The 12,839-nt window shown below is 37.5% G+C and overlaps 1 protein-coding gene across 12 annotated transcripts in view; it reads right to left on the bottom strand.

Annotated features, from left to right (window-relative positions):
* The window catches only part of LOC115223011 (annexin A7), a 163,198-nt gene that overhangs the window by 38,070 nt on the left and 112,289 nt on the right, over positions 1–12,839 (bottom strand). For 3 of the 12 annotated variants that reach the window (XM_029793435.2, XM_029793436.2, XM_029793437.2), the window contains 3 exons: positions 4,356–4,715; positions 1,595–1,617; positions 489–627 (listed from right to left, as the gene is read on the bottom strand). In XM_029793435.2, the coding sequence (XP_029649295.1) occupies positions 489–627; positions 1,595–1,617; positions 4,356–4,715 (522 nt within the window). Of the gene's footprint in view, positions 1–488; positions 628–1,594; positions 1,621–4,355; positions 4,716–12,839 lie in introns of all 12 variants that reach the window. The other 9 variants (XM_036511873.1, XM_036511872.1, XM_036511874.1 and 6 more) reach the window with 9 other exon arrangements.

The raw sequence follows: 12,839 nt of genomic DNA, 5'->3' as shown, positions 1-12,839 counted from the left end.
TGGCCGGATATGGCCGGTTTAAATACTAAAGGGTTAAGCTTGCGACAGTTGTTGTACCATTCACTGAGTCTTTGCTCTTGCAGAACTTTTGAGACTTTTGGCAGCAAATGAATCTTCGGTAATTTGAACCCCAAGCAACTTCTCGAATCCCAGAGTTTTTGGCTGCTGCTGAAGATCTTCCAGATGCAGAAAAGCAGTTGAATCTGTCAGAACCACATCGGATTAAAAGCATGAAGTGTTATTAACCCCTTACCCGGCAGAAACGAATACATGCGTTTTGACCGAAATCGTTTTTTTCTATCTCTGGTGAGTTAACTCGTCAAAAGATAGACTCGCCAAAACATAGTAGAATAAAACAATTAAAAAATATGTCTGAAAAAATACATTTATTTTCAAAATAATTGTTGGGTAAGGAGTTAAAGACGGTTCTAGCAAATTAAAAGTATTGATGAAGTAAATAGTATTAAAAAATTCTGGGTTCTACACACCAAATCCTTTCATAGCATTTCGCAACACTTTAGCATCTTCCTCTGCAGAAAAAGGGTTGACCGGTACTACTGTAGGGCGGAATACTTGGTGACCTCCATACATGGCCATTTTCCTCATATCATCGGTCAAAGGTTTTGGCTAAAAAGTAAATGAGACGAGACTGTGACAGCAGATCATTTGACAAAAAAAGTAGATAATTGAGAAAATTTCAAAGACGAAAGATGATGCAGAATGGATAATAAAAAAAATATAAAGTATCAGTAATATGGCACTCCATCTCTTACAATGATGAGGGTTCCAGCTGATCTGATCAACAGAACTGTCTGCTCATGCAAGTGGCTGAGTACACTACTGACACGTGTACAGGAAAATTCAGCATGACACAGAATATGACAAGGTTGGACCTTTCGAATACAGGAAGTACACATTTTCCCAGCTGAGTGAACTGGGGCAACATGAAATGTGTCACTGAGAGTTGAACTCGCGACCTTATGATTGCAAGCCAAATACTCTAACCACTAAGCCTGGATGCGCATTCATCCATCCGTCGATGCTCTCGGTGTCGGGGGTTGACCTGCTTTCTCTTCTGCGGGTCTTACGAATAGCAGAGGACCATGTTGCGGACTTCTCCCATCTTGCGAGCTCTCGGACTAAGACAGTTCGCTCAACAGCAACATCTACATTTAATGTCTCCTTTTCCATGCTTGCATGGGATGGGTCAGATGGAATTTGCTGAGGTGGAGCCAGATACTTTTCCTATTACCAACTCAGTTTCCAAGTAAGGTAACATTTCCTTAAAGCTAGACATACTGTGCATGCATGTGTGGGAGTTGTGAACATGCACCATTTGTTTCCAGTCTTCTATGAAAAACTTGTCTGGCCTTCAGGAAAAAATTACCTTAATTGGAAACAGGTGAGGTTTGGTGACAGGAAGAGCATCCAGTTGTAAAAAATCTGCCTCAATGAATTCTGAGCATGTAACAATGGATATTAAAATGACGATAAAATCTTGTACTCAGCTATTTGACACTATTAATTTGGCTATAAATATATATAATTTATAAATATATATCAACCAAAAAAAAGAAACATTAATGGAACTTACTTTGTTTCCACCAGGAGCTGGGCCTGAAATGCCAAAATAAACAGAAAATAATGAAAGTTACACTTGTATTACACTAAAATATTTAGAGAATTTATTATTTATAATAAATTTGGTCATAGCAGATGATGTTTATACAATAAATGGAATTTGGTCCATGTGTGTGGGAGTGTGAATGTATGTATGAGTTTGTATGAATGTGTATGCACTATGCCATAAAGGTAAGCAGTGTTCTAGTTCAGAGAGTATAACTCTTTGGCTTTCAGACTTATTGGTTTACATTGTTTTAAATTAATCATCATTTTAAATTAATAATTTAAATGCAACCAAAAGAATACCCTCCATCAGGCATTTGCCATATTCTGAACGCCTTACTTCCCTGGGCATGGACACATTGAAACTCCGACGTCTGGCAGCTGACTTGGCAAACACCCATAAAATTATCAACCATCTTACAAACAATAACTCTGAGCACCTTTTCAAACTCCACCCATCTAACACCCGTGGACATGTTTACAAAGTCAGAAAACAGCACAGCTCCCATGACTTTAGGAAACATTTTTTCACGCTGTGAGTTGCTGAAGCGTGGAACAGACTGCCGGCATCAGTTGTTAGTTGTCGGAGCACTGCATCCTTCAAAACTTCCATGCTTCCTGAGATTCGCCAACACTACACCTGATTTTTCTCCCATCCATACACACACAAGCATGTATCTGACTCATACACTGTTCGCTTTCCAGACATTTGTACATTACTGCATATGCTTTATACGCACTTTCTGACATGTTGTGGTCCACCTGAGCACTGTATACAATAATTTCATTATTATTATTATTTTTAAATTAATCAAGTATTATCTTGTAGCTTCGAGATTTTGATAGTGCGATTGTTATTTTTAGAATAACATTGTAGGGTAGGTGCGATAAGCCAGTCCCGGCTGGATTCAACATAAAACAAGAAGAATATTTTGGGCTGGATGTGTCTGGTTTAAATGCTGAAGGGATAAAGCCTAATATATGTAGAAAATGTAACGTTGTTCCTGAATAGTAAAAATATAAGGGTTTGAGTGCTTTACTTTAGACACAGAGGACCTGCATTTACTTTCACTGTGACTAACTTTTGCCAAGAGACTTAGCTTAATTAATTTTTAAGGAGCAGGGATAAAACTGATAGGATGATATGGAGTATACTACTGGTATGGATTTGATCAATGCCAGTTAAGATTTGAAGCAAAACAGCAAAGAACGGTAGTAGTTTTACTGACGTCAAGAACTACATTACGGTCATTAGAAAATGAAAATGTCTAACTACCTCCGCCAAGGAAGGAGGTTATGTTTTCATTGGTGCTCGTTTGTCTGTCTGTCCGTCTGTGTGAAATAACTTTAAAAGTTGTGAACGGTATTTGATGAAACTTGCAGGAAAAGTTGATAATGACACAAAGAACAGATGATGACATTTTGGTAGTGATCCAGGAATTTTTATCGATTCTTGAAGGACTTTTCATTTGTTATATTTACTTTACATGAAGTATTACAATGTTACATTCTTTAATTATCTCCCTTGAAAACACGTTCATCGTTTCCACGTAACCTATGGTGGCGTTGCTGTTTCTAAAGTTTATTTTCGTTTCTCTATTAGTAATCTTACTCTCGTATCTATCTTAGAATGAGATGCTTGGTGGAGGTCCGTGCTCTCCAAGTGCTTTTCTAGTTTTTCCAATTTTATGGTTTTGAATTACCTTATAGCTTCATTAGAAATTCTTACTTCCTACTTCAGTGTTTAATCCTTTAGCATTTAAATGGGCCATATCTGGCCCAAATACTCTACTTGTTTTATGTTCAAACTGGTCATATCCAGCCTTTCACACCAACTCTACAATCTCATTCTCAAAATCAACAGTTATCTCATGAAAATCTCAAAGCTTCAAGATAATGCAAGATTAATTCCAAACATGTGAATAAATAATTACTTTTTGGCAGAATAATGTGAACACTAAGGAGTTAAAGATGTGTTAAAACAAACATAATTGGCAGTTTGATAATTGACTGATCCAAAATTCTACATATATCATATTAAACCAACTTTAAATAAACATCAAATGTGTGTAAAAATAGAATGCAACTAATCAAGTTTGTAGTAAACTAGCAACATATTTATATCAATTTATACCCAACATATATATTTCATTTTATTATATAAATTCAAGTAATGGTTTACTACCTTTTCTGTAGAGATTGGGCACAGAACAGTTTTATTCATCCCAGAATATTTATTAAATTTTGTTGTATAAACAACACAGAGATTAAATTTTAAATATGAAATAATATAAAATATTAAAGCAAAATACTAAGTTTGTAAATATTTTGATAGATTTTGTTGAAATTAAATGTTACAATACTTTTCAATTAATCTTCAAATGATTGTCGTGATTCCATAAAGGATTATATTCTTCAGTTCTATATTTTAGAGATGAGGAATTGTGTACATTATTTAAATTACACGGACATTTGTCCTCATCTTGTTTGTTGTTAACGCAATGTTTCGGCTGATATACCCTCCAGCCTTCAGGGGTCTCGGGGAAATTTTACCGGTGAGTGTGTTATATTATAAGGCACAAAAAGAAAATGACTCTCCCCAGACACAACAGTAATATAATAGATTTAATTTAATTGAATCTCAACTACATCTTCCTTCTTCTTTCTCTCTTTCTTTGTGTCTCTCTTATAAAAATAGATAAAAAGAAATCAATACATAAAAATCTTACCTCCTGGGTAGCCTGGCTGCGATGGGTAACCTGGTTGTGAAGGCTGCGATGGGTAACCTGGTTGTGAAGGCTGTGCTGGATAGCCTGGTTGTGAAGGCTGTGCTGGGTAGCCTGGTTGTGAAGGCTGTGCTGGGTAGCCTGGTTGTGAAGGCTGTGCTGGGTAGCCTGGCTGTGCTGGGTAGCCTGGTTGAGAAGGCTGTGGAGGGTAACCAGGTTGAGAAGGTTGTGGAGGGTAACCTGGTTGGGAGGCCTGAGGTGGATAGCCTGATTGGCCGTATGGTTGTGGAGGGAAGCTAGGCTGACCACCAGTTGGAACATTAAAACCAGGTGGTAAAGGGTTATCCTTATTTCCAGAAGAACCTAAAATAAGAAAAATAAATTGAAATAAAGTTAATTGATATCAAGTCTATATTGGTAGAAATTAGCACAAAACAATGACTAAGTTACCGTGTTGCAGTTCAAGGAGAGAGTAATTAGAAGTGTTTAGTACGGTATCTAAGAGATAAGACACTGGATATTTGACAAAGAGATAGAGAGGGGAGGGGAGTTGGGTTGACCTGAAGAGGAGCGATAAGCAGCTAGCAGGTTCAGGAGTAGTAGTGAAGTCAAAGAAGAAAATATTATCTAGAAAGCAATCGTAATTGGGTAGATCAGCCATGGGTAGATCAGGGTATTTGCACGTAACAGAAATAACATCAAAAACAAACAAGAATTAATCTGATGTGAGATTGCAGTCAGGGACCAATGGCAACTGAAGTATTTTGGGGGGGGGGGCAGTGTGGGAGAGGAATGCTCTCACACTGAATGCTGAGCATCCCTTGACAATGCGTGTGTCAACTTCTTCATCAGTATTCACAGATCTGGAGAGTGTGACGCCTAACTGCATGAACTTGTCAACAACCTTCAGGATTTCTCTTCGACAGTGATAGTTGGTTCCACATATGGCTTCTGCTAACATGTTGGCACATCACCTTATCTTTTCCATGCTAGCTTGAATTAGATGGACATACCTCACTGAAGCATTGTCTTCGGTCGGATGTCATTTTTTTTTATAAACAAATTTGTTTTTCAAATTAAAGATGTTTTGGTCATGAAGAATAGAAACAAACCCAACATTTATAGATAGCTCTGTAGTTTTTCAAGTGAAGCACAGAATGTAATGATATGATTCACTCAGGCACACACACAGACACACACACAGAAGTAAGCCTTTATACAATTCATGGATTAGTGCCATACAAGCTTTGTACAGAAATGCAGTCAGCATGAGTGTAGTGATGAATTTAGTGTGCAGGAGGGGGACTTGACCTTTAGCCCTTTCCTGTTTATTATTGACCCCAAGCTATAAAAAGAGCTAAGACTGGTGGTGCACGGGAACTCCAGTAGGTTAATGACTTTGTTCTTAATAGCAGAATCTGTGGAAGAGTGAGACATTAAATTCCAGGCATGGAAGCAAACCCAGGTAGTGAAAGGCCTTGAAGTAAACTTACTTGAGACTAAAGTAAACGATAAGTGAAAAAGAAAACAAAGCCCTAATGCAGTCAAGAACATGGCCATGCTGAGTACGTAGAAAAAGGGGCAGAAATTCCATAAAATGTACCAGATGTAAAAGTGGGTGCATAAAAAGTGTGGAGGGATTGTGGACAGGTAGGCAACAAAAGCAGCCTTTGTATGTTTCCAGGTACGCAAGAGCATCAAGGAGGAATCATCATCATCATCATCATCATCATTTAACGTCCGCTTTCCATGCTGGTATGGGTTGGACGATTTGACTGAGGGCTGGTGAACCAGATGGCTGCACCAGGCTCTAATCTTGATCTGGCAGAGTTTCTACAGTTGGATGCCCTCCTAACGCCAACCACTCCAAGAGTGTAATGAGTGCTTTTACGTGCCACCGGCACGAGGGCCAGTCAGGCGGTACTGGCAACGGCCACGCTCAAATGGTGTTTTTTATGTGTCACCTGCACAGGAGTCAGTCCAGCGGCACTGGCAACGACCTCGCTCGAATGTACCTGGGAAATAGACTCTTTGTTCAGAAGGCTCCCTAGAAGCAGTCAATAGCTTTTGTTACCAAGGTGACCTAATCAGTAGCAAGAGTAGGTGCTCCGAAAGTATAACTAGCAAGATAAGAAAGAGGTGAAGAAAATTCATGGAACTACTAACCTCTGCTACCAACAAAAAGCCTCTCTTTCAGTCTGAATAACAAATTGTATGTTGCATGTATGTGAAGTGTAATGCTACGTAGTGAGATGTAGGCCCTGAATGCAGAGGATCTGTGAAGGCTAGAAAAAGAAAACAAGGTGAGCTTGCTTCACTGGAAGTCTAATATCAAAATGCACAAATGATGCAGTGCAAATAACCTGATAGAGACAACTGCATTAGTATGGGCATATGATGTGCAGATGGCAACATCTGCTCAATGTGGATGGTGCCTGTGGAAGATGAAGATCTAAAAAGGGATGTAATGAAGTGATGAAAGATGATTGTAGGATGTTGAACCTCACAAAAGAGAAGACATGTGATCCATGCAACACTGGAAAAAATCTGCTTTCTCTCTTATTTCTTTACTGCCCACAAGGGGCTACACACAGAGAGGACAAACAAGGACAGACAAACAGATTAAGTCGATTTCATTGACTCCAGTACACAACTGGTACTAATTTTATCGACCCCGAAAGGATGAAAGGCAAAGTTGACCTCAGCAGAATTTGAACTCAGAACATAACGGCAGACGAAATACAGCTACGCATTTGCCCGGCGTGCTAACGTTTCTGCCAGCTTGCCACCTTCTGCTTTCTCTCTGGCAAATATGGAAGGACGAATTCTAACAAGGAGATTGCTGATGGCTGGGAGAGTCTTGCTGCAATTTACCCACTGTCCTCCACAGTCTCCTTTTCAATCCCCGCTCTCCTCAGCCCTCCCACTCAGTATGCTTGCACTGTTTTTGTCTTCTGCTCCCATCCCTATCTCTATGATGCTCTCATCCCTTCGTTCTCTCTTTATTTCACTAGTCACCATCTACACCCCACCACCCCTAGGATGCCTTCAAAAAATCCTTTCTTTAACTGCTCTTGTTGCACACACACCCACTTCTCCCCACACTTTTTCTGCACTGTCAGTCATCTCCCGTCTCCTACCTCCCCCAACAAATATATCATTGGTCACCCTATAACCCCCTCATTTTACACAAATTCTACTGATTGTCCTCTACTCTTATCTCTTCCATATTTATAATTCCTCATAATTATTCACCTTGCCATAAATTCCTCACCTGTAACCATTTTTCAACCACAAGGGTTGAAAAATCGTGGCCGTTGCCAGCCTCACCTGGCCCTCGTGCCGGTGGCACGTAAAAAGCACCATCCAACCGTGGCCATTTGCCAGCCCGTCTGGCACGTAAAAAGCACCCACTACACTCACGGAGTGGTTGGCGTTAGGAAGGGCATCCAGCCATAGAAACACTGCCAGATCAAGATTGGAGCCTGGTGCAGCCTTCTGGCTTCCCAGACCCCAGTTGCACTGTCCAACCCATGCTAGCATGGAAAGCGGATGCTAAATGATGATGATGATGATGATGATAATGAAGGGCATCATCTACATCCACTGTGTTCCCTCTGGTTAGATGGTCAACAAAGAGTACTCTATGGAGGTTTTGATGTAGTTTAGGGAGAGATTTCATTGCAGAGGGTCAGAGCCCCTGCACTATTTCAAAGGTTTCTTACTCTAATATTTTACACACTTAATGTGTGAAAAACAACAAGGACTTTTGAAAGCAATTTCTATAAGACTAATAAGTATTGAATGGCTATGGGGGTCCACCACAATAAAATCATAATCAAAGGGGCCCATAGGTAAAAAAAATGGTTGAGAACCCCTGCTTTGACCATTCAAAGTGATCATAACCTCGAATACAGTAATGTGGCTATATAACAGCACTGGCTTCATGTTTCAGTCTGACTATTTATACATACATATATACGTGTGTGTGTGTATATATATATATATATATACATATATATATAAACACACAATTTCAATGTGGAAGGTGTTTAGAAGCCATTGAAAAACACACAAAAAACGTTAGATTCACTTCAACATTTAAATTTAGTTTTGCCAAACTATTTTCGTCGCTTTGAGACCACGACCTGTTCACTGACAAAATTCCATGTAGCATGGAATTTTGTCAGTGAACAGGTCGTGGTCTCAAAGCAGTGAAAATATTTGGCCAAATTAAATTTAGATGTTGAAGTGAATCTAACTGTTTTTTGTGTTTTTTTCAATGGCTTATAGGCACCTTCCACACTGAAATTGAGTTTGTTTCAGTACACGATCTCAGATCAGGTCACTTGCTATGCAAGTACATCTCTGTAATATATATATATACACACACACATATATATATATATATATATATATATACATATAGACACACATGTATATATAGACACATACATACATATATATATATATATATAGACACACATATATATACATATATATATAGACACACATATATATATACATATATATATAGACACACATATATATATACATATATATATAGACACATATATATATACATATATATATAGACCACATATATATATACATATATGTATATATATATATATACATATATGTATATATATATATATATATGTATATATATATATATATATGTATATATATATATATATGTATATATATATATATATGTATATATATATATATATATGTATATATATATAATATGTATATATTATATATATATGTATATATATATATATATATATATATATATATATATGTATATATTTACATATATATAGATATATATATATATGTATATATATATATATATATATATATTATATATATATAATATATATATATATATATATATATATATATATATATATATATTATATATATATATATGCATAAATATATACATATATTATATTATATATATATATATTATATATATATTTTCTGTCTAGAATTTGTGTGAATGTGTATAGAATAATATATCAGTTGAATAAAATTAAAACATGGTCTGGACTTCATGTTTTTTTACTATCATAATAAAAAACATGAAAACCAGACCATGCTTTAACTTTATTCAACTGATACATATATACATACATATATATATATTGTTACGAAGGTAAAATTAATGGGAAAACATTATGCCCTAGTTCCGTTGGTTGGAGTTGAACCGGCGCTCTAGTTGTTCAGGACGATAGGAAAAAAAAAATCCTTTGTCCTGCCAACGGCAACGGTAATTAATGCATTTAGGAAGCGATCTCTGATCCCTACATGGTCAGGGAAAATTGAAAAAAAATAAAATTCCACCCTTTAAATGTGACGGGCACTGGTGGGTCAGACAGGGAGAGGCCGGAAAAGAGTTGGCAAGAGGCGGCCAGGAGTTAATAGCGGCGAAGCGAGGAAGACAGACAGTGAATGTGAGAATTGGCGAGTGGGAGGAAGTAAAGAAGATGACAGTGAAGGGACAGGTATGAGAGACGGAAGGCGGCGAGATGAAAATGTGTAGTAGGCTCAGAAAGTGTTGCGGACGAAATATGTGCCGGTATTGTTTATTTACGTTTCGCTTTGTGTTTTGAACTTTGATGTTTTGATTGTAAAAATATGGGGAACCTGTGACATAATCTGTTGAAAAGAAAATTAAGAAATTTTAAAAGAACTGTAAAAGATGTGTTTCTAAAAGAAAAAGAACATTGAGTTGGAAGGAGGAGGAAAGGAAAGAGAAAGAGACTGTAAACTGAATGTAAAGAAAGAGAAAGACTATTTGCTTCGATTGTTTTCCAAATTCTGTATTTGTTTTGATTGTTGTCGGACGTTGTATTTCGCTAAATGCCATTGATTGTTTTGTTTTTTAACTCTGTGCACGGTCTGTTAAATGTCTGTTAACCTTGGAGTTAAAAGGATTTGAAATGTTTTGATTGATTTTGTGAAGTATATAAATTGTTAATGTAAGCAACTGCCTCCCGCTGTCTCTCTCTTTTGTTGTTGTTGTCTTCGGTTGCTGGCTTGCATTCGCTGCCCACCCCCGCTTTCTGTAGTGGACTTCCGTTTGACTGAGCGTAGTCGTCGTCGCCGACTTAGGGCCCTTTATCGACCCGGAAGGCCTAGGGTCTTAGATCCTGAGTTGAGTTGAACGCCCGACGGCGTAACAGTATAATATATATATGTATATATTTACATATATATAGATATATATATCCCTCCTCTCTCTCCACCTATCTATCTATCTGACTATCTATCTATCTGTCTATCTACCTATCACAACTATAATTTCCATTTCATTGTAATTTGATTTGATTTTGATATTGAAGTTGATGGACTTGACTCAATAGGTTTCGTCAAGGTACTTTTGAGTGGGCTGGTTATGCGACACAGCTGTGAACTCACTTTATTTGCTGGGTCTTCTCAGTCACAGCATGCCTCCAGAGGTCTCGGTCTTTTGTCATTGCCTCTGTGAGGCCTAACATTCAAACGTCATGCTTCCCTACCTCCTCCCATGTCTTCCTGGGTCACCCTCTACCCACTATTCCTTCCACTGTTTGGGAGTGGCACTTCTTCACACAGCTTTCCTCGTCCATCCTTAGTACATGACCATACCAACGCAAACATATCTCTTGCACTCCACATCTGATGCTTCTTATGTCTAACATTTCTCTCATGGTGCTTACACTCTGTCGTGTGTGCATACTGACATTACACATCCAGTGGATTATGTTAGCTTCATCTCTTTCAAGCCTACACATGTCTTCAACAATCACAGCCAATGTTTCACTACCGTGAAGCATGGCAGTTCGCACATATGCATCGTACAATCTACCTTTCACTCTGAGCGAGAGGCCCTTTGTCACCAGTAGGGGTAGAAGCTTTCTGAACTTTACCCAGGCTATTCTTATTCTAGTAGTAACTCTCTCTGAGCATCCATCCCCAACTAGAGACTTGGTCACCTAGGTAGCGGAAGCTATCAACTACTTCTAGTTTCTCCCCCTGGCATGTGATGGAATCTGTTTTCTGAGCATCTGTGGTATTTATTGCCCCCATACATCTGCTGCACAGGAAAGCTATCTTGCCAGTTAATCTTCCTTTGATGTTGCTGCACCTCTTATGTATCCATAGCTTACACTGGGAACATCTTATGGAGTTTCTACCTACACCATTTCTACAGATCGAGCAGGGCCACCTACCTGATGGAGTGTGTGATATGTTTGCCTTCCTACTTACTAGAACTTTGGTCTTTGCAGCATTGACTCTAAGGCCCTTCGATTCTAAACCTTGCTTCCACACCTGAAATTTCTTTTCTAGTTCTGGTAGTGATTCTGCTATGAGGGCCAGGTCATCAGCATAGAGGAGCTACCAGGGGTAACCTGTCTTGAATTCCTCTGTTATTGCCTGGAGGCTTAGATTTAGATTTGACTTATTTTTTACAACCCAGGCTACTTTGTCTACTCTCTGCTTCACACATGATTGTTTCAGGCTGTTTTCAATCTCCACCAGGGTTGTCTTGAGGCGAGACCTAGGATTATCCAGGAATTTTTTACTAGTTTCATCTTGTCTCTTTGTTTTCTCTCCATGTTGATATATGGACAATTAAGGTGGTTTTAAAGTCAGATCATGGCTACTATTTCCAGCATGTTGGTATCTCATAGATGCCCTAATTTATAATTTTATATATATATATATATATATACATACAGATATATATATACATGCATATATATATATATATACATACATATATATATATATACATACATATATATATATATACACACAGATATATATATATAGATATATATATGTATGTATATATATACATATATATATATATATATATATATACATAGATACATATATATATATATATACATATATATATATATATACATACATAGATACATATATATACATACATAGATACATATATATAGATACATATATATATATATATATATATATATATATATATATATATATACGTGATTGATCACTCGCCACTAAACCTTTTTTTATTTCTCTGTTTATTTCTGTGTTCCTTTCTGTTGAAGAGCATAGGCTCGAAACAAAAGATTCTCTCACTTCCTGAGTGTTAAACTAATACATCTGTTTGTTGTTTACACACCTGTCTTCATCTTTTGTTTTGTTTGTTGTAAATTCCAACTATATATATATATGTATATATAGATACATATATATATATATATACAGATACATATATATATAAAAATACATACATATATAAATAGATACATATATATGCCAGCCTCGTCTGGCACCTGTGTTGGTGACACATAAAAAACACCATCCGAGCGTGGCCGTCTGCCAGCCTCGTCTGGCACCTGTGTCGGTGGCACATAAAATCACCCACTACACTCTCGGAGTGGTTGGCGTTAGGAAGGGCATCCAGCTGTAGAAACACTGCCAGATCTGACTGGCCTGGTGCAG

Source organism: Octopus sinensis, linkage group LG21, assembly GCF_006345805.1.
Source record: "Octopus sinensis linkage group LG21, ASM634580v1, whole genome shotgun sequence".
Classification (NCBI taxonomy): domain Eukaryota; kingdom Metazoa; phylum Mollusca; class Cephalopoda; order Octopoda; family Octopodidae; genus Octopus; species Octopus sinensis.
Note: the sequence above shows the minus strand (reverse complement) of the source record. Positions and strands in the feature narration are given on the sequence as shown.